At 40.2% G+C, this 23,502-nt stretch overlaps 1 protein-coding gene across 2 annotated transcripts in view; it reads right to left on the bottom strand.

Annotated features, from left to right (window-relative positions):
* Positions 1-582: 582 nt before the first annotated feature.
* The window catches only part of sf3b3 (splicing factor 3b, subunit 3), a 42,134-nt gene continuing 19,214 nt past the window's right edge, over positions 583-23,502 (bottom strand). For both annotated transcript variants that reach the window (XM_061822348.1, XM_061822349.1), the window contains exons 15-27: positions 20,536-20,691; positions 19,113-19,256; positions 17,622-17,744; positions 17,382-17,536; positions 16,422-16,596; positions 12,035-12,240; positions 11,749-11,905; positions 9,981-10,106; positions 9,523-9,735; positions 4,509-4,607; positions 1,840-1,983; positions 1,666-1,770; positions 583-980 (exon numbers count right to left, since the gene is read on the bottom strand). In XM_061822348.1, the coding sequence (XP_061678332.1) occupies positions 840-980; positions 1,666-1,770; positions 1,840-1,983; positions 4,509-4,607; positions 9,523-9,735; positions 9,981-10,106; positions 11,749-11,905; positions 12,035-12,240; positions 16,422-16,596; positions 17,382-17,536; positions 17,622-17,744; positions 19,113-19,256; positions 20,536-20,691 (1,944 nt within the window). In that variant the 3' untranslated portion in view covers positions 583-839. The remainder of the gene's footprint in view (positions 981-1,665; positions 1,771-1,839; positions 1,984-4,508; positions 4,608-9,522; positions 9,736-9,980; positions 10,107-11,748; positions 11,906-12,034; positions 12,241-16,421; positions 16,597-17,381; positions 17,537-17,621; positions 17,745-19,112; positions 19,257-20,535; positions 20,692-23,502) is intronic.

The raw sequence follows: 23,502 nt of genomic DNA, 5'->3' as shown, positions 1-23,502 counted from the left end.
TACAAAACAGACTATCGTTCTGAAGCCCACAAATGCCCGTTTTCTTAGACAAGAACTTGCTGGACGCGCTTGTGGCTGAGGTGGGGAAATTCACAGGCATGACCAAGGCAACAACTTTTCAAACTGTGCGTGTTTCCGGCCACCTATTTTCTCTGACTCTTAATGTCACAACCACCGCAGACAGGAAACAAACAATGTAATTTTCCCCTTTGGTTTGTGATAAAAGTCAAATCAAAACATTAAAACTGCTGCCTCAAAAAAGATTCCGATACCACCTTCTAGCTAATTCCACTTTTATAAGGTCACAAAGATCCAAGAATGTAAATGAGTTAACATCTACACTTCATGTGTAGCATCCAATGGAGAATGTGCAAACGATGTGAGCTGCCAACGTGAGGGGAGATGCACTTTCGACAGCTGTGCCGTGTTCATACAGGATGTTTTGACATCAGTCATGGTGTCCGTACACTAATCCTTGTGCCACCTATTCCCTGACTTTGTGGCACTGCGTTGCCTTAAGGCTGACAGACAGACTAATTTTCTTGCATCACCACTACGCATGTACAACTTAGAGGGACACCGTGTCATGACAAAAAAATGAAGAGTGGGGACACCGATTGCCAGTGTAAGAATATTGTATGCTATTTTAAGTGATGTTTTTTTTTTTGATCAATAAGTGTTGGGAGTTCAGTCTTTTATCAGTTCATGTACGGTAAAGTTCAATGTTATGGAAAATACATTGTATTTTTACTACATTTGAACCCCAAGGAGTTTTGATTTTAATTAGATAATCCAAACGGTTGCTCCCCCGTCGTAACGATGAAGCTTGAGGTCCGCATTTAGAATGCGTAACGTGTGCGGATGTCCTCAAGTTTTTTGGAGACCTCGGGCGGTGTCCTGTCCAGCTCCTCTGCCACACTTTTCTGCTTGTGAGGCTCCATGCTGTTGAATTGCTCACACAGGTCGCCGTCAATCACATTCTGCAAGGACGTCAAACAAGGACAACGTGAGGACGAGGTGGAAACCCCCTTGATGGAGGGACATTACCTACAAGAGTTAGGGACATTTGCCTTGAAGGTGAAATTTCAGGTTAAAGCTGAAATGCACTAAAACTGTCACAGATAAATTTAATCTGACCATCTCTAACGAAACAAAGAGCTGAATGCTACACAACACGTGTTATTTTCCATGAATGGACCACAATATTTCCTGGTTCAAGTAGAATTGGTATTTGAAAAGTTCCCTTTATCAAGCTGTTCATATTTTGACATCATGGGTCAATGACGACAAGTGAAATTTGAGCAGCAGGACCTCATCGCAAAGTTTTGAACAGGATGTTCTCACTGGGAAGTGAAAACTGAACTCATCAGCTACTGGTAAGATCAAGGGAGACTGAAGGAGTAACAGTAAGGGATAGAAGTGGAGGTCCTCGAAAACTTAATGGATTTAAGTAAACACCTCCCATGAATTTTTATTTTCAGCTCCTTGATTCTCTGCACTAAGATGTGAAACATTGAAAACAAGGGAATTCAAAAGTTTAGGACCAATTAAAACTGCCTGTACATGTTACGGTGCATTTTAGGTTCATTCTGAACTTTAACCTGCAATCCCCAAATCCCTAACCTTTTCCACGTATTGTATTATTTTAAGTATGAATAAACTCACCTTGACGGGGAAGTAGTAGGACCTAAAGCTGAGATGGTCTCTTCCGCACAGTGGCGGGAACTCTGAGCGCATGTGCATCTCTAAATGTTGGAAGAAGTCATGGTCCTGGACAAAGAAGTAAATACAATAGATGACCAAAGAAAATGAAATGACTGAGAGATGACAGGCATTTACCTCATGAGAAGTAAATGGGACCAGAATTCCGATGCCACCGGACAGGGTGGTGTAGACCAGTGACTCTGAACCTCCAGGGATCAGTGTGGTTTTCTGCAGGGACAAGATGGTCTCCCCCACGTGGTAGTTGACGATCACGTCAGCCTAGAAAACACGCACAAGTGTTCATGCTGACTCAGTGCTGTGCCGGTTACAGAGAGTCATCCGGTTGTGTGTGGTTGGCCAACATGTGGTGGGCTAAAAATGTGTAGTGAAAAATGTAGTTCATAAATGTGTGTGTCACTGTCTGATGAAAAATGCATCTCCACCTCGACATCATGCTTGTTCATGTGGCCAAGATCGGATGGAAAGAAAACAGAGCGGCTGTCCACAAATCCAAATGTGAATGGAAACATTTGTTAACAATAAATATGGTCTAAATAAACTAGATTAGATAGACCATGAAATAAGGCCAAAATCTGTGCATAGAATGTGCAAACTAAGCCTGTTTCAAGGCCATTCCCTCATGTTTCCATCAGGGCCAATGCCAAGCATTGTCAGCCATTATTAGTCATTTGTTTTATATTTTTCTTGATCATTCCAGTAATTCAAAGCACTATATGTAAGTCATGCTGAATTCAGGCAATATGAATGGAGTTTGATTTGGACCCAACAGACACGTCACAGAAACATTGAACTGTCTATACATCCATTTTCTTCACCATTTATCCTCACAAGGGTCGCAGTGAGTCCTGGAGCCTTTCCCAGCTGTCAACGGGCACGAGGCGGGGTACAGCCTGAACTGGTTGCCAGCCAATTGCAGGGCACATGGAGAGAGACAACAGTCATACTCACAATCACACCTAGGGGCAATTTAGAGATTTATTTGGAATGTGGAAGGAAATCAGAGTGCCCGGAGGAAACCCACGCAGGCACGGGGAGAACATGCAAACTCCACACAGGCAGGTCCGGGAATGAACCGGGGACCTCAGAATTGTGAGACCAACACTTTACCGGCCGAACCACCGTGCTGCCCACGTTGAACTGTCATTGCTGATATTTTGACTCACAAGTCCCTGATTAAATATTTTCACCCTGTGTGAAGTAACAATCAAAGATCTGGCATCTAAGACGCTTGGTGACCACAACAGTAACTCCTGTGTCAGAATTGGTTTTCTTTCTCTGCATAGCGTGCAATATTCTTTGCATTACTACAATTGTTTTTATACACTGACCAGAAGTAGTAGAAATAGGCTTTAAAAGGCCTGTGACTTTCTGAGCGTTGCGCTCTCCCACATTTCTGCCTGAGTGCGCGGATGCCAGGAGCATGTGGTATGTGCTCGTTCCTGCGGAGCAAGGCTTCAACTAATACCGCGAACACGCTCTTGTGTCACGCAGTCCGGCATGCACACAAATTGATTCCCTGCGGCTATGAGTTTTTCTTCCTGACCCACCTCCCTGAAGATGTGCTGTCGGAGAGCGCTCCTAGAGACAGCACGCGTTAATAGTGCTGGGTGTGGTAGGTGTCCTACTTGTAGTAAGGCCACTCATCCCGGTCGAGGACACAAAGCGCATTAATAACACCATACATGATAATCTGACATATACAACGTTGTGAACAATGAAAAAAAGTTGTGCACAAGGCAGACATTGTGTGACTCATTTACCGCATATTTTAAATCGAGGGGAGAAAAATGGAGCAGGACTGAGGGGTTGTTGGGGGTGTTTGGGAGGGAATGTGATCGATCTCTATAATTACAGGTTAAATTCAGTTTCATAGAAGTCCAATTGGAGGAACCTTTCAATCTTCAAGACATCTCAAGTGTTTTTAGTGGAATTAGGAAAGACTGATCATGTGACATTTGTGTGCAGCGACACAATTTTGGTCGGACTATTCACGTTGCAGAAACCTTTTTACACAATCAAAACAAATTTTCCAACAGTGCACTCAACTGTTGTATTTAGTTTCGACATTTGAAAAGTTGTAAAACTTTTTTTGAGACATGTTGACACTTTAATCAGCAATAAATCCAAGAATGCAGGCTATCAACACTTGACACTGATACAGCAGCCATAACTAACAAACACAGATGACAACTGCCTGTCCAGCATGAGTTACTAAGGCATTTTTTTCATATTCCCTCCGAACATGACTGAAGAAATAATTGACAGGAAACACACCTTAAAAGGTGATCTACACCCTTCGTCCCGCAAAGCATGCTAGGAGCGCCTCTCAGCATGCGCCCAGCATACTTGTCAGTACTAAGGATGTAAACAGCGTTTAAAGTGCATGTTTTATTGTTGGTTCGTTCTTTGTTCTGAATGTCGTACCAGGACGGAACAGACTTCCGGAGACAAATTCCTTGTGTGTTGTTACATACTTGGTCATTAAAGCTGTCTTTTAAAAAAGTAAGTCTTTCTGTGTGAATATAGAATTTTACAACGTACCCCTAATGTATGGGGGGGAGCAATGCAAAGTGGGAGTGCCTTACAATCCGGTGCGTTCTCTAGTACAGAAAATATGGTAACTTCTCCATTTTGATAATAATTTCCATATATTTGTCTATTGATTTTCTTTTTCAAATTAATTTATATTGTTGGGAGACTTTGTGAACACCCTGTATATCCACTATGAGGCTTTTTACTGTCAATGTATGTGCTTCAACAAAAACGTGACCTCTAGAACTTACCTTTTGTGATGCTCCGTTGAGAAGGCCTCTGTCCCATAAGGCCTTGTTGCCTGTTGGATCTTCATCCACATCATCACTAGTGTTGGGTGGAAGACGCACCTGCAATTTAAAGACATGACAGGTTGTGAATCAAATGAGGGGGAAAAAAAAAATCATTTGTTGGTTAATAATACTATATATGCCAGAGGTACTCAAATCTTAAAGGGCATACACTGGGGAACACAACTTTTGTTAGGTCTGACAGCTGTTTTCAAATAATTTTTCAGTGTGGAATCCAAAAATGATCTGAGTTTTTATCTATCACGTCAGGTTTTTGAACAAAATGGAACAAGAGAAATCGAGTGGATGCAGAAAGTATTTAGATGCCTTTTATTTATTCTTTATTCTGTATGATTGTATATTGTATATTATATTTATATTTATATATATATATATATCCAAGATATATGGTTTGATGAGTCTATGGAGAAAAAAAATGCACGGAGTGGGCAAGGCTTACACCGGTGTGCACTGTCATCTGGAAAATACGGTAAATTCATTGCCCCATGATGTACACACAGGATCCCACATTGAGAGGAAAAAATTGAGTTGTTGAAAATTTTGCAGATTAAAAAAGAAACAAACACCCATAAGTATTCAGACTCTTTGCTCACTATTTAGCCCAAACACCCTTTTGATACATAATACAGCCATGAGTCTTTGGGGGGAATGATTCATATGTTTTTCACATAGGGGTTTGGGAAGCCTCTCCCATTCCTCCTTGCAGATTCTCTCCAGTTCTGTCAGACAGGATGGTAAATGTTGGCCATTTTCAGGTCTTCAAAGAGTCTCAATTGCTCTGCCTGGGCCATTCAAAACAGTCATGTAGTTCCTCTGAAGCAACTCCTTTGGTATTTTAGCTGTGTGCTTAGTGTCATTGTCTCATTTGAAAGCGAACTTTCAGCTCAGTCTAAGGTTCTGAAAACTGTGGAAATCTTTATTTAAATGACTTGTTCATTTCCGGTATATGCAGGGTGTCCCAAAAAATGTACACGCACTTTAAACAATATTTGCAAATTGTTTTACATGTTAAAAATTTTTAAAATTATAAGAAGTTTACAATTAATGTGTGTATACATTTTTGGGACACCCTGTACTTGTGTATTTAATAAAAAAAAAAAAATATATATATATATATATATATATATATATATATATATATATATATACACTTACAAAAAATAAATAAATACAATGACAAATGTATTTTTGTTCAGCTATTTATGCCAGGGAGGCATAGTGATGGGCAGAATCCACTTCCTCATGGAGAAACAAAGATGCAAGAAGCATCAATTGGAACTAATCACTACTGCTCACTCAATCATTTTGCTCTGAGAGTTAGCATGCGGAAGCACACGTTAGCACGTATAAAGGCTTCTTTATACACCCGCAGGAGGTGATAGCACTGACGTCACTGCGGCTATCCCGCACACAGTTTGCCTTTATACTGGAGTGCAACCCACGTATGCTGTTGAGAAACTGTGCTGGTGTTCTCCTCCAAGCCGGCGGTGTGGCTATGGCTGGTGTTGGCTAGGACACCACAGAGTGGAGTTTCCGCTGCCTTTTATAGCCGATTCTGGTAGCCATTTTTACTTCTCGGAACAAGGAACAAAGATACAACAATGGCGAACATGGAACAGCGCCCGCTAGAACAAATGACGCTAAAGATGAGCAAATGATGCATTTAATTATGTTGCAAATTGGTTGAGAAGGCAGTGTCATAGGTGGTATGTGCGCCCACTAAATGATGCTTTGGGTGGTGGTATTGAAGTATCAGGGGGAAAGCTGAGAACAGACAAACCATGAGAGATCACGGCCGCAGCATTCTGCAATGTACAATGTGGGCGTCAAATGCCGCAATGGGGCCACGCGGCCCAATATGTCTGTTATGTAACGCAATGTGGGTGATGTTGCCCACATGAGTGCGGAAGTATAAAGGGGCGTTGAATGTGTTAGAGGACCAATCTGAAAATTTGGGAGTTGGAGAAGAACAAAAAATCCATCTGCATGCAAAAGGGTCAGCCACTTTATACCCAGGTGGAGGGAAGAAGTCCCGTTTGAGTCTCGTGGCTACGTATGCAATTAACAATAGGAACAGCAGCCACAGAGTTAGTGCAAATTTTTCCTTTACATTGGAAGAAATCAAATGTAGTCAAATACAAAAATACTGCTTACTAAAAGCTTATCGTGTCTAAGTAAATTACGTATAAATATAAATAAACCAAACTAGTCTGTAAAAATTAAAAAAAAAAAAATAAATAAATAAAAAAAATATATACACATATAAAATAAGAAAATTTTTGCTGCTCACCAATAATCATGACTGTGACACTAGAGGGCCCCTACTGGGCGGTGATATTTGGGATGATGGCTTCTCCAGCCTGCCAAGGAGGCACCACTCTACAGCGAGACTGAGATGCCCAGTCTGCCTCAGAGGTTCTGCCTCACAGCCCACCGCCTTACTGACGACAAACCTCACCACGAACAGGCAGTTTATCTAGCCCGCGCCACAACAAATGTAGCTAATGTTGTTGTATATAGAATACCAGTAAATAGTTTATTGGTACAGTATGTAAGACTGATTGTCAACAGTACTATTAAAACATTTATCAATTTGACTTAATAGTTTTTGAATTTCCATCGAAATCGGGAATTCATTCTGTCAGCACATGGACACAAAGCACAATATTTTTTGGGAAAAAAAAAAAATCACTAAAATAGGAATAATACTTAACATTTTTTAGTTTGGATACCTGCAATTCTGCGGTGTGTATTACAACAGGGTTCATACACAGTCTGACCAAAAAATTTTAAGGGCTTTTTAGGGGCATTCTTAGGGGCTGACACGAAAAATTTAGGGCTGACACGGAAAAAATCTAGGGCCGACACGAAAAATTTAGGGCCATCGTGGGAAATCAAGAGTAAGGAAAAAAGACTCACACAATGGTGCCATCAACCGTTCTTGGTTCATCAAATGTTCCAGTATCTCAGTACCTGTGACATGATCACCTGTCGCCCCTTGTGGTAGTTCTCATTGATATGACCATTGTCAACGTCTTCACATAACAGCCTACAGAAAAACAGATTCTAACTACAATTGCAACTATATACACAAATGTCTTCCACTGATGTCTGTCTCAGCACCCCTACTCCAGCTCCTTGAGCCTACCCAGTGCCTCCTCTTTGTTGCTGCAGAGGTGCCTCTGAGTGCATTGGCCTCGGTGATGAACCTCAGATTCCTCTTTTCTTCTGCCTCCTCACACAGCCTGTCACCCTTCTCAATAAGCGTAGATATCTCAGTCTCTATTCTGGCTTTTTTGGCTTTGAGGCAGTGGAGATGAAAAGTGGGCAGCGATGCCAAATGTAGCCAGGTACGAAGTCTTCCTTTAACCACAGTGGTAGTTTTTAGCAATGTCACTGTCTGGGAACATGACTGCAACCACTTTTGAATTATTTTCACAAGATTTGTAACAGTGATGGCTGCAGATCACTTTTAAAGTCCACATGATCTCTGCCTTTAACAAGTCCGTCTTCGTGTATTGAACTACGTTCATAAAGCCTGACTTCTGGCTGGACAACTGTAGGTGCGCATTAGGGATCGCAACCGGTTACAAATAACCGGTTTTCGTTTTTTTTAAAACTGAAACCGTAATCGGACTTTTGAAATCGGTTAAAATTTCCAAATCATTTCTTCCGGTTCCGGTACTCCACATTGCGCTATTTTTTTCAACATCATTTCCATTTTTTTCAAGTTTCGTTGTTAGAGTAAAGTTGGACTCAAAAGAACATTCAGTTAAATCAAAGAAACATAAAAAATGGCATCGAGGAAACGCTCCAAAGTATGGGAGTAAACTTGTTTTATTGGCAGATATCAAAACACTACTCGCATAACGGGGGGGACTCTGTGAACTCGTCACTCCGGAAGAGCAACAACAAAAACAGTCCGTGCGGAACCCCACACCCCAACTCGAGGTCCCGCGGGTGAATTATGTAAACACCACTATGGTACTAGTTTTTTGCTACAGCTGTTCGGTTAAAGCTGGTTATGAAAGTAAGCATTTTTTTTGCGATCCCTAGTGCGCATGCACTGCTAGTACCACTGCCTGAAGTTGATGCTTCACTATCTTGATATTTTAGAAACAGATTCGTACCGACGGAAGATGAGAGTCTTTGCCAAATCAGTGTGTCTCTTTTTCCGGTGCGACTCTAGCGCTTTGACGGCCATCTTTTCAAGCTGGTAACTCTGCTTGCACAGATGGCAGTAAAACATGTGCCGATCTTTTGGATCTCGACGAACCCAGCTCCCGAACTCCTTACTTTCAACCCAAGCATATTGAAAAATGCACTTCCCCGTGATACAAGTTGGATCGATGAAAGAACTACGCTACTTTGTAACGAAGACGAAGTGAAATGGTTACTCACGGAAACAAACAATGGAATATCGACAAGATGGCGACTAGTTGTCAACACGGTGACATCAGTTGACAATTTCCGGCTGATTTGGATGCCAGACAGATCGCTATTTTTTTTTTTAAATAAAAGATTAATTTATTTTTTAGGGAGAATTTTGGCGGTCGAGGTCCTCCCTTTGATTTTTTTTTTTTTTTTAATTTAAGGCCTTTTTAGGGGCTTGACCGTTTTTTTTGCGGATTTTAAGGACTTTTAGGAGCCCCTAAATGGACCTTCGAAAATTTAGGGGTTTTTAGGGACTTTTAGGGCCGCGTGCGAACCCTGTACAAGAAAAAAAAAAAAAAAAAAAAAGCCAGCCACAGAAACGCAACTTTGAAGGTGCGTATTGTACTCCAGATTGTATTACACATGAGCAATATCTCTTGCATTATGCCATGTATTTTGTATGGTTTGTATTCTTGTGGGGGACTTGACAACGGCACCAGCTAGTTTGTGCACATTTTTTTAAACTCTGATGATGATGTGTTCCAGAGTCAGCTACTTAAGTCTACAGCCTAGTACTCACAATGGTAATGTTCCCAAACTTGTCTGCAGAGGCCATGGTGTCATAGTCCAGCAGGCATGCTGTTGTCACCCATCTGGGACAAGTATCGTCAGCGAATATGATGAGCTGGTTCTCGTTACGCCTGTAGCGGACCCAGAAGAGACTTTCCTGTACATCAGAGACAACCACGCGCTGGCCAATGGTGTGGATGCCAGTCACCAGATTGGGAACATGCTAAGGAGGAAACAGAGTGAATAAAGAAAATATGCCGTCAATCTCTGCATGTGTTACCAAATGTAGAACAGTAACTTCTGTATTGTATGTGAAAATGCAACAGACTTCCAATTTCAGGACAATAGAAGTGTTACAAAGGAAAAAGTTTCATTTGAAGATTTGGGTCAAATAAAAACATTTTGGCTCAATGTTGTATGACTGGTTTATCAATGAACAGCTTGGGAAGACGTGAGTAGCCCACTTGCCTTATTCTCGCACTTGCGAAGCAGTTTCTTTTTGCCCATGTCGTAAATTCTCAGGAGTTTTCCAACTCCTACCAAGGCTCGCCCCTGAAATGGTGCGATGGCCAAGGGGACATCCTCGACTGGAGTCTGTCAGAAAGATACATTTATTTTATTAAAAGACTGTTGTACGATTCTAAAGCAATCTCTGATTTTGATTGATTTGGTTAATTCCTCAAATTTTTATTGATTACCTTGTCAGTTTCAAATTATATCAAACTTTTTTTTTTTTTAACATTACTGAATCCCTGAAAACTTAGCATTTTGGGAGACCCCCAGCCATCCCTAAATCAACCTCTTCTCTGATCGGTAGACACCCGCTGCACTGAATACTATTGTCTTCATACATTGTATGCCTTTTCCACCTTATTCACACAGAAACACAATAGGTTTCTTTCGGCTTGGCCCGTAAGTGGTTGCCACAGATACTCTAGTTTCTTTTTGTAACATTTTTGGATCACCCTTTCACTGAACTATGTTTTTAGATTCTCTGCATGTCAAGTATATAAGACAGTAAAACTGACAATAGAGATCAAAATGCAACTGAAACCTGAATACAGGTTCAAGGTTATTAGTCAAGGGAAAAACAAAACCACACATCAATTGACACAAAAATCTAATGTAGGAAAAAAGGACCACAACCAGGGGTGAGTGTCCTACTGGATATTTTTTGCTCCTATCGGAACACAGAGTGCACAGCACTTTGCCGGGAATGTCCACTTTTTGTATGTGTTCGGTTAGACATGTTGATACCGTTTTTGGTCCTATCTGCACGGTTACACTTTTTTCAAGCCTTGCCCGTCTGAAACAGTTTTTGATTCCAGCATCCTTGTCAATTGCCCTCGCTTGTTCTTCATCCTTTTTTTCTAACACTTTCGCCATCGTAAAACTTTGAACACACCGTCGCTCAGTTCGCGCTACATCCCACGCGCCATTCCTTGGCTAACTAACAAGTTACATGGTGATTTCTGAGAACACGATTAACCACTAACAAGATTGGATCGTTATACTGTATAATTCTGTTGTCCAATCAAGTAATCTGCCGCAAACAAGTTTTAATGTTTATGTCGCAAAATGCAAATATTTACACTACCGAGCAAATTAGAACGGCATATGATAGTCGTGCTTGTGCTAGCACTAAGCTGAACTTGCAGCTCGGGGCCCACCACCGAGAGGCAGGCGCACGATACTCTACCCCCTGAAATTTTCTCAACGGATTTGCGCTTATCTCAAGAATGGTCATTTTGGCCTGAAAAAGTCGGAAATCCGCCGATCGGCGGAAAATTCTCATCCGTTAGTGCCATCAAATGGAAGAGCATTTTTTTGTCTATCACTATGGCTCACTGGCATAAATAGAAGAACAAAAATATATTATTTCCTGTAAATGAAAATTTGATAATCTCCCACAGCACACCAGAAGATTGCGCATGGCACAGTGCCACAGCACACTGGTTGGGAATCACTCAGAAACATCACAATAAATTGGATTATTGTACATAAGTTGATGTATTTCAATATTCATAAATTCAAAAGTTTCATCAAAAACTCAATGTATTACAATAATTTTCATTGTTTATTAATTGTTAAGTACTATTCTAGTTTCTAAAGCTGGTGAATTTTAGTATTTGGTTGCTGTAAGCTAAAGTAATCAAAATTACTTTTTTAAAATCAAATACAAGTTGACAAACCAACAATGACAATTCTGATAAAAGCTCAAAAACTCAAAATTCACCTTATGCACAAACTCAAGCTTTTCCCCACCACCGGTTAGGCGGTAAGTGTAGATGAAGCCACCCCCAACTGATCTAGGGTTGAGGATCATGTCTCTGGCCACTCCCACCAGAACATACCAGTCATCCCCTGCATTGTGGAAACGACAAACTGCAACACTAGGAAAAAAACATGCACAAAAAGTACGTGTTCATTAAAATGGGACATGCAAATGGAGGGTTTACGCTCTCTGTATCATTCAAGCTTGTCAAATAAGAATATAGATTTTTAGCTAAAACGACACATACCTGAATGCAGCTTCATTCTGCTCTAACTGCACCTGGTCTAGTGTTGCACCCTGTATAGGGTTGACCAGGCGCACCAGAGAAGCCCACTGCCCAGCACCAGCTTTTGGTGAGCCAAAAATGGCTTCTGGAAGATTCTCATTGAGGAAGGCAGCTGCCATCTCAGCGGCCAGTTCTCGTTCATCCTCACCTGCAGCCTCCACCATTTCCTGGATACACAAGAAAATGCTTCAGTTAGAAGCATGAGACAGTGTGAAACATCCTCATGCTGGTTTTGTAATAAACTCTGCTAAGTTAATTAAAACCACTGGGTTTGAAATGGAATATGAATTTTAGAGATCTTATTTTGAGCCTACAACAGCAGGTACAACTCTGGCAGACACGGGAGATGACACTACAGTTTATAAGACTGGTGCCCTGTCTGATACATTCTCTTATGAGAAAATACAAAAATAAATGCTCTTTTAAATAATTAAATCCATTATGTGAGAAAATCTAGGGGCCTGGGTCTCTCCTGGTTAAGGCTCCTTTATGTCAGCTGCAAAAAGCAGGAGCTGACAGATGTGCATCTTAAAACCTGCAGCACACCTACACTATGGTACAGTACATGACACCCACAGCTCAAATAGTTTGCGATATAAAACTGTTTCAAGGATGTCAATAAAATTACAAAAAACTTTTGAACATGTAAAACATGTTCAGTCCAATTTTAAATTCTTCTAAAAAAAGATCCATTCAATTAAGGACTATACTAGATGCATAAGGGGTTCCCTGAACAATATACTAAAAGCCCAAGTCCTCCCTATAAACATTCTAAAATAGATATTGTAATGAAAAATACATAACATTATTCACTTCAAATGTCTATCTGAAAAAATAAATGTGAGCAGAGAGCGCGTCATCCATGCGCAAAGTTGCAGAAGTGTCATTCTATGATATTGTAGTGGTCGCCATATTGGCTGCATCCTTCCTCCGTGACGTCACCCAGACATTCACCAATGAAAACACGCGGTACACCCTAACTATGGGAGACAAACGCGTCCCTTCTGACACGGAAGCTCTTTTTGAAAAGCCACCACACAACCAAGTAAAGTTACCGGGGCAATATTACACTATTGTTTCGAGCCCTCTGGACAATATTACACATTTGTTTCGAGCCATGTTCAGATGATATGCGAGCCCGGCCAAACCGCATCCACTTCCGCGGTGGAGATGAGCCATCGTGGCTCATCCCACCCGGCCAGTGTGGCTTATAACGGAGCCGAGCGGTGCTGCTTTAAGGGGTTGTTCATAGACGCCGCAGTACGCGATGAACAACACAGTCGAGCTGGGGCGCTTTATTGCGCGCACGCGGCTGAGTGAGGCATTCTCGAATGGGTTCTTCAGACCCGCCTCCGACGCGCAGCCTTCACAGAAACTGTAAACGCCGAACGCGGTGCCTCAGCCGGTGTGGCTGATTTTCGGCGCCGTGGTGGCAAATAATGGAGCGGAGCCGTGCTGCTTTTAGGGGGATGTTCATAGCCGCCGCAGTACTCGATGAACACCATCGAGGCGGTGCACATTACTGCGCGCACGCGGCTAAGTGAGGCATTCTTGGCTGGGTTCTTCAGATTCGCCGCCGTCCCCGCAGCAGCCCAATGCCGTCCGAAGCAAACATCGACATAGAGAGACCTATTACGTGGTCTGCCCCAAACTATTTTTTTTAGTAGCTGTATACACAGACCTGTTATTTGGAACCCACGAAGTGCTTGACCTCTGCACCCCTGCAATTCATTTTTCACAACAAACCGGGTCTCTTGCAAACTTATGAAGGGTAAATCCATTCTCCCGAGTGTTCAAGCAATGTCCAGCAATGCAATGAGCCGGCATTTTGGCTAACACGAAGGAACAACGAGCCACCTTCCCGGAGGTAAAACTAATGGAAACAAACGAGTCCACTTGGGGGCGCCGCTGTCCTTTACGTCACTTCCTGGTTCTTCTCAAAAACAAATTCCTCGAGAGGATTTTCATGGCGGGAGTTACAGAAAGCTGTATGCGTCAAAACCATGTTTTGCGGTGAAAAAACACATGGGGGCATATTGGCTGACGTTTTTTCATTAATAACATACTAAAAATCCTCCATTTCATGACAGTAGCCCTTTAAGGCTTTTTCAAACTGTACTTTGTATTCACCGCAGGGCAAAGTTCACAGACGAGGGAGCTCAGGGGCAAACTTGCCCACATTTCTAAGTACTTGCTCAATGACCTCTCCAAGAAGAAGCATGGATGCTGTTCTGGTTTGGTTGGTCTATTGCTTTTAGCACCCTGAAGTCACTCCGCTAATGGCCTCTGTATACTCCTGCGCTCGTACGGCCAACAGCAGCTCCATCACATCACATGAACAACACATTGGGTCGTGCAGCCCCTACGCATCACTAAATGCACACACAGCAAAAATTGTTGCTACGTGTAGAATGACACTGATATCAACTCTCCTGATTGGTCCGTTTTAGTCACAGTCTGTGATGACATTTAGCGTTCTTTGTTCCACATACCACCTACGCTCCCGCCTTCTTGATCGATTTTGGAGCATAACTAAACGCCTTATCCGGTCAACTAGGTCCATTTGTTCCGGTGGATACAGTTCTACGATTGCCTTTTTCCGGTAAGTAAGGGAAAAAAAATGCGACCAGAAACGCCCAACAACTGCAGAGGAAACTCCACTGTGTCCTAGCCAATAGCAGCAGTTACGACATCCCCGACATGGAGGAGTACAGCGTTACATTTTCAATATTGCAAGCGGGTTAGCCGCAGCGACGTGAAGCACGGTCACCATCCACGCGAGTATAAAGACGCTTTACCTCATCTCCAAATCTGTTATGCTGAAGTGTTTACAGGTCCTTTTACTGAAGTACAGGGGCTAACATTTTAGACATTTACGTATAGTTTGAAGATGATTCCTATCCTGTTTCAACATGAGGTTCACAAAGACACGCATGAGAGAGTTTGGTGTAAATAAACTTGACTGATCTGCACAATCCTGAACTCAACCCTTTAGAATGAGTGGAGATGGAGCCCTTCTAATTCAACAGTGTGTAACGTCACAAATATGCTCCTGGAAAAATGGTCATAAATTTCCACAAACCCACTCCGAAACCTAGTTAAAAGCCTTCCCACAAGAATTTAAAATTGATTAGTTATGGTTGCAAATAGTAAACCGATGTCAAATTGAACCCTACGGATTAAGAATGGGATAACACTTAAATTCAAGTGAGTCAAGGCAGATGAGCAAATACTTTTGGAAAAACAGTGTATATGTAGACATGCGTGCCATAGGTTTTCTCTTTTAATTTTACAAATTTTGACATGTTTGGAAAATGGTTGTGTGTGCAAGGAAGAGTAAATCCGTTATGTAAAACCACACACACTATATAGTAGTAGTCCCTTTGGCCAGAGCCAAAGAGATGATTACATCAAGAGTAGAGTAGAAAAGAGTTCAATTAGGTCACAAGTAAAAGCCGGTTACATTTGTGGTACTGGCAATGTCACTTGGAAATAAAAATATCAATTTACATCTACGTGGCCAAAACCAGATTGTTTTCATTTCTTCTATGCCTTAAATGATGCACTACTTCTGAAGTAGAATGCCTTTAGCAAAAGCATTCAATCACCATTAAGACTAGTTTATGTTCATTCGTTATGTAACTTGTCATGTCAGTCATGTAACTAAATAGATTTTAGTAAGCTTGTGGAAGATGATGGAAAATTGCTCACTATTTAAAGTGAATATGCCCAAATCAAATCTTTATTTTGTGACAAAATTATAGCTATGTTCTTGACTCAACAAAGGTAACTGTGCCTGGAAGCTAAAAAAAAAATATACTCACAGGAACATAAAGAATTAAGGCTCAATGTTTGCCTATTGAAATATGAGCATATTTGTATGTACAGGTGTGACATGTGAACGCACCCATGTTGCAGACAGTCCAACAGGCACAAAAATCTGCCCTCCCAAGAAAAAGTCTGTTTGGATGTACAAGTATTGGCAAACTTTTTTTTTTTTAATTTACTCAGAATTCCTTTCAGAATTTGTTGCGCCCTAAAACAGCTGTGCATAATGAGTCAACGGAGAGGAAATGGTTTTCCAAGATTAAGCCAGCTGCCTGTTGGCTGTTGCCTCCCATCAGGTTATGTTACAACCATACATTTTAGGAACACAAATTGACTTGTCAGAGTACGATTTCCTGCTCATCCCTCGTACACCCATTGTACTATAAAATGCATTGTAATGTCATTTTGCAATGTACATTTTAGAGAGTCCGAGTGTCACCAGACGTTTGCTCTGACCCAAGTGTTGGCTATATTATGACTCTTTGCTCATATTTTCACCCTGAAAAAAAATCCTTCATACCTCAGCCATCTGTTGTTTCCTTTGCGCTTTGGTCGCCTCAGTGTAGGCATTATGGTCAGTCTCAATCAAAATTAAATTGTTTGTCTCTTGATGGATCACAAACTTCCTGGGAGTGTACTGCAGGGGAAAAGCCACTTGGTTGAAGACTGCTCCTAGTTTCTCCAAAGCCAAAATTCTGTAAGGCAAATCATGACAAGAGAGCTGATGATGGTATGGGCCAGATGGACACGTGTTTCTAATACTTGAGAAGACAAGGAAATGACAGACACAAAGATAACTCTCAGCAGTGGTTGGGTGGTAGTCATAAATAGAAGCAATGTAAGGAACATTTATCCAGTGTTCCCCCGTTATTCTTGGGGGTGCATGTTTTGTAGCACTAAGGACCTCCATAGTGCCGCAAAGCATGCAGGGAGCATGTGAATAGCGTTTAAAGTGCATGTTTTGTGTCAATTATTTCATGAGTCATCCTTTTGTTTTATTTGCTAGTTTTTGTATTCTGTTTGCTGTAGTGTGATAATTTTAGTTTTGATGTGACATTGTGAGTGTGTACAACATTGGCACTGTGTGGGGCAATGTAAGCTGCTTCTGCTTACAGATGTGAAATGCAGTTGTTCCTAACTGCCTCGTGACCGCCATCATGTGAAAGCTTACATACACGCTAAAATACTTGCTGGCATGCATGCTAATAGTGTAACCAGTGTGTTTAAGAGTACTTCATTGGACAACTCACACAGCAAATGTTGGAATTCAGTGTGCAAATAAGGTGGATTGCATTGTAAGGCGCCACGTCTAATGTGCCGCATCATCTATTTAGAAGAAAATTTATGACCGCTACGATCACGAAAATGCGTGGGAAAAAAAAAACAAAACAAAAAACAAACGAACAAACTTGGAGACAAAAATCCTTAAATATGCAGGGCCGTTAACGGTGAACCGTGAATGGGCAAGGGCACACCGTACCTAAGTGTGTTGGTAGAGATGGCCACTATGCCTTCTGGGCACTGTTCAGAGGCAAAGCCTGACGCATACTCCAGAGTCTCATATGACAGAGGCGTCAAATGGAAACGAGACTGATACGAGTAGCTGAGCCACGAGCGACTGGACATGGCAAGAACCTGATCAGGATAAGAGACACAGTTTGATGTATTATTCATTCATATTATAATGGAGTTTTCTGTAAACATGAAAAAAAAAACATACAGCATCCTGTCCCTGCATCTTGACTCTGAAAAGTTTGACAGGTCGTGAGCCCAGATAGCGGGTTCTGGTATCTGATAGATCACCGGTGACAGGATCCAGCACAGTCCTTAGCAGTACACCATTCTACAATAGAGAGTAAAAACAGAAACTGTCTGATAACATCTGAAAATGAAAAAGATGATTAAAAAAAAGTCCTATGAGACTATTGCGTATCAATGTAACTGTTTATATTTTTGCGTTGGTGCCTTAGATAGCTTAGAAAATGGGTAGCTTTGATTTCTAGAGCAGTTATGGCAGTTGCTTCCAAGGAAATATGCATTTTCTTAACTTTAATATCAAACTTCCATGTACTTTATTTTCTCTGCTTTTGTGCATACAAGTTTTGAAAATGGGAACCAAATCTAGTTACCAAAGAAGCAGTGAGTGATATTTCAGTATTTTTCCTTTATAATAAATCAGCAAAAAAACTTCAACAATTCAGTTTTTTTCCTGTCAATATGGGGTCAGTTCATGAGGGGCAAAAAAATGATTTTTGAAAAAAGGCTGCAATATAACAGTGAGTAATTTAAGGGGGTCTGAAAACTTTTCATACCCACTGTATGAGCCTTCACTCCATAAAGGCTGGAAATCACTGCTCTCGTCAGATCACATATTCTAACCAGTCAGGTCAAACCATTATAACATGACAGAAATCTAACTTACAGGAATTAAATTAGTTTATTGTAATTCAATTACTTCACACACAATGAAACTTTAGAGCATGACTCGACATAATGCTGGCATGTTTACCTCCAGTAAGTAAGTTTCTTTCGGCTTGTCCCGTTAGGGGTCGCCCCAGTGTAACATCTCAGACAACCGCTCACATAACTGCTCCAAAACGTTTTGTTGCCTGCTTCCGAGTGGTATTTTATCAAAAGTACATGAACATAACTCAAGCATAATTTAAACGAACGTCATCTCCCAAGTACTGGTGACCACCAACACACGTTTTCCCCACTTTCTTCTTATAAATACACGGGATGATCCATTATAGCTGTCGTTGCCATGGTGACGAGTGTATTCGGTCACGTTTGAATTCACAAGAAAAAGCCAAGTGGTTATTAAAAAAACAGGTTACGGTGGTATTGGAATCCAAGATTTTATTGCAGTAGTTATCAAATTAGTCTTTTAATCTGATGAGGGTATTACGTGTTGTCTGTACCACACTATTGACTTTTGACAATTGGTGGTCAGATATTTACAGTACTACATGAAAAGACGTGCAACAAGGCTAAAAATAAGGATTTTTGGGGGATTATAATATGCTATACGCGACGGCGGCGTGGAGTAAAAGTGTTTTACAGATCCAATCAATGGTGTCATTGATCGGATTGGCAAATTATGACAAAGGCGATCATCATAAAATGCTCATTATGAGTCGATATCAATAAGGCAGATATCATCAGTGTAAAGTCTATTTTTATTATTGTTAGTGTGAAAGATGCATCATACCTGAAGGCCTATGTTAAGGTAGAGGAAGCCGATGGTTCCTTTTTCTCCAAGTTCATCCTGTTTCTCAACCCCTCCCATTTCAACAATACAAAGACTTTCTGGCTGGGCTGGGAGAGCCTGCATACTCAGTGGCTGCAAGCAATCCTGAAAGATTGAAATTATATAAATTTGAGCAGGTGTTTTCCCAAATCAGAATACATCTTATGTTGTACAAGTTCAGATTTTGAGCCATCAGAAAATAAAGTTATCCTCTACTGTGAATGTATTCAACTTTAATCCCTCAAATTGATAGTGTTTTCCGTGTGACATTGTGATTGTACAATCCTCTCATTTGAGCTACAAACTTCCAAAAAAAAAAAAAAAAAAGTCCTGTGTTTGCAACTGAGGCCTATAATGTGTTGCTGATTATTTGGTTAAATGTTAAGAATGGTTGATTACAAATCTTTAAATATATTGCTGCTGGTCAATGCATTTCCCAGTATTTTGCGAAATTAGGCTTCAACTCCAGTTTTCAAGTGTCAGTTCTCAGGGTACACAACATGGTCCAATAAGGAAAACAGGTTTGCTGATATCCAGTGTATGCTACGTTAATTTTGATGACTGTTTTCATGCAGAACTTCATGTTTTCTTCTTTATGGCTGGTGTCTTTGGACAAAACATAAATACATATATATCATTCATATTTATAAATATATGATATAGGTAAACACAAAGCCTCAACATATTGTAATCTTTGTTGGCTCTGGAAAAAAAAAAAAAAAAAAAGATTGTAGACATTTAAAGTTTCCACTGGTGGTATATCACTATCTTTCGCCAGGAGGAAGTGATTTTACCAGTTTTGCAGAATGCGGAAGTAGGTTGGCTTGATCAAAGTAGGCTCAGAATTTTTCCACAGGAGCAAATGTTTTATAGGGTTATTGCCATATAATAGTCCTAAACATGGATGCGTACACACCAACACATTTGCAAAAGAATCTTGAGTTTCCTTTCAGAATCGTAATTTTTACATAATACTCTACTATAAAACGTGGATAAATGTGGAGCATTGATTGCAAATGTGTTTTCAATGTCCACACACAAAAATGCAAATTTATGTTCCAATGTTGTAAATCCAAATTAATGTAAACACTAATGAAAGTCTTACAATCTGAATTTTAGATTAAAAAATTGGTGTCAACTTATCAGAACAACAAAACTTCTTCTTGTGAGCTCAATGAAACATTGTTTTAAAAATAATTTTCATCGGGCATGTATTCATTCATGATAAGCATGGTAGGGCTAATATATGTCAAAAAGACTCATAATTCTTCATAAAAGTAATGTGATGATAAACTAAAATTAGATCTTTTATACTGTATTTGAATGATGGAAAGATTCACTGGCAAAATGAAAAGCCTCAGAATGGGGTCTCATATATTCATACCGAAGGGTCCAGGGATATGATTCGAACAGTGTTGTCAACTAGTCCCACAGCCAGGAACCGAGAGCGCTGTTCACCAGGAGGAACATTGGCCAGACTCATGCAGACAACATCAGCGGACATCTCCTTGCGCTCAGTATATTCATTTAGCTGGCCTGACTGGAGAGATAGAGGAACATCCACCACAAAGATTTCAATAAACAAGTAGCAAACATGAAGCAATTGGCATGATTAGCAGATTTTCACAAATGTTTATTTCAAATATTGCAGGTCGGACATTGCAACATTTACAGTAACCCTCGAACTACAAACACAAATAGAAAATTATATTTTGTGGGTCATGTCAAACTGACATGATTGTAAGTTGAAGAACAATACATGGTTTTCAAATATGTCTTTTGAGTTGTGTGTACCAGTTTTGGGTATCAAGACAAAACTTTAAAAACATGTACATAATCGCAAAATATAGAGGACAAAAAAAAAATCTATACACCCAGGTCCAAATGGAATGGTTCATATATTTAATTAAAAAAATTAAAGATAACTCATTTTAAAACTTTTTACCATTAATACCCAATAACCTGTACTACTCACTTGGGGGGGGGGGGGGGAAGGGAATGTGGCTGTGTTTAGAATTAACAAATCACATTCTAACTGGGGCTATCATTTTTTTAAACATTCAAACTTATTTTTACAGAGACACTGCACAATTAAATAAAAAGGGATCAGAGTTTACTAAAAACTCATTTACATCTGTTGTCCTGAGCAAGTAGAAAACAGCACAAGATTTAAATAATATAAAACCATAACAGTTCATAAAAGTCCATCACTGTGAGAAATTGACATCACCAACACATTTTGCTGTATTCTTTTTTGACCAACGCAACATGCGGAATCAATTGTTGTTGTCATGGCTGTGTTAACAGCTGTATCGGGTCGCGCTTAGGTTGACAAGATAAATCCCAGTGATCATAAAAGATGGGATGCATGGGTATCAGGTTACAAGGTTTTATTGCGGTAATCTGACATTGTGCAATCATGATAGACCACATTTGGCTTGTAGTCTGATCCAGGCACTCCGTGTTGTCTGTCTCAGATCACCGGCTTTTTAAAATAACTATTGGTAGTCAGATACTTATAGTACGACATCAAAAGACACATGAGAGGGCTAAAATTAAAGTAGTTTTTGGATTCAAATGTACTGCAGAGTACATGATGGCAACACGGACAAAATGTCTTTGGCAGAGCCAGTCAATGATGTCATTGATTGGATTGGCAAATTATGACTCAATTACATCAATTTAATCGGTCTGATTAGTATTAGCATTTTATGCTGATCCGCTTTAATGACATAATTTGCCGATCTGAGAAAGGTCCTAAAGAAGAAAAGTAGCTCCAAGACCCTGACACTACAACCACCATGTTTAACTGTTGGTATATGATATCAACTTTCTAGATGAGCCACTACCTTCCTTTTGTTCAATAGTGTTTTTTGGCTTGGAACCGCCATTTTTGACGTTTCTCTTCATTATTTGATGTTATGAACACTGAATTTAACTGAGAGAAGGGAGGACGACATTTTTTTTTAGTTCTTTTGTGTGGATAAGTTAATGCTGTTCTCTTGGTGTAATCTTTGTAGGCTAGCCACTCTTGGAAATGTTCACCACTGTTTCATGTTTTCTCCATGTGAGAATAATGGCTCTCCCTATTGTTTGTTGGAATCCTAAAACATTAGAAATGGCTATAGTATAGAGATGAAAGTGGACTTTCGAGAAAATTCCTGAAAATCCAAATGTGAGCACTAGGGAGTCTGGGCACATCCCCCCCCCCCGCCCCCCCCCAAAACCGGGAAATTTTTGAAAAAATGGATGGCTGTGGTGCATTCTGGCGATATCTGTGAACAAAATTCTGACAAATATTGAAAGTAATATTTTTAAGTCCTGACCCCCAAAAAATTGGGCAGAAGTTCCCCAAGGGCCAAGGTCAGATTTTTTTGCCCCCCATCCACCTATCACTGGATAGTACAAAATCACATTTGTCATTTAAATATGCATAAAATATGCCATCTTATCTCAAGACAAATGAATTAAGTGAACTATTCAGTAAAAAGACATCTAAAATTGTCCTTTTCCCCATATTATACATATTATATAGAATATACATGAAAATAGATCCTAAAATTTCTACACCGTACAGCAAAACATGTTAAAGAAGTTGATCTGTAGTAATTACTGTTAACGTTTAAGTGTCAAACTTGTTGCGTCGCGTTGTACTGATACACTCGACCACATTGCTCACTATCTTAGATATAGATCTAGTAATACTAACAGTATAATCAGTTTCCTTTAATAATTCTATACACACACAGTCACTCAAATTTGAAACACGTACGGGTGTGGTCAGTCATGCTCCCAGATAAAGTTGCGGGTGTGATTAGGGATGGCTTTAAAATAACTTACTGGATTAATATAACATAACTGTGAATTATAAATAAAATAAACAAATACATAACTAAGATAAAAAACTAAAATTTAAAATTCAGAAATGATAATTTCCATTTTCAACTGATATTAGTAGAACATGATATAAAATGGTATATAAAAATTGTCATCAATAATCAAATTGATCTGCCAAAATTGATCTGAAGACAAGTTAAATGCACTGGCCTGTCAAGGAATAAACACGACCGGTCTACACTCGCAATGTTTTGAAAATGCTGAAACTTTAGTTCAACATAATCGGCGTTTGTGGCAACAAGCTAGCGATACATTGTAACAAACATTTCTGTCAGCAATCGTGACGTATTATTGTGTGCACGCACCACGGGACTGCCGTAAATAAATAGGAGGCCGGCTTGCTCGAAGGCGCCTTTATGTGCATGCGCACGATGTATTGGTCACACCCGAATCAAGCAACGAGGTAGATGATAGTCCGTTTTTTTTTTTTGTTTTATTTTTAACGCCACCACAC

Source organism: Syngnathoides biaculeatus, chromosome 6 (genome assembly GCF_019802595.1).
Source record: "Syngnathoides biaculeatus isolate LvHL_M chromosome 6, ASM1980259v1, whole genome shotgun sequence".
Classification (NCBI taxonomy): Eukaryota; Metazoa; Chordata; class Actinopteri; order Syngnathiformes; family Syngnathidae; genus Syngnathoides; species Syngnathoides biaculeatus.
The sequence above is the reverse complement of the archived record's forward strand: the minus strand, read 5'-3'. Positions and strand labels throughout refer to the sequence as shown.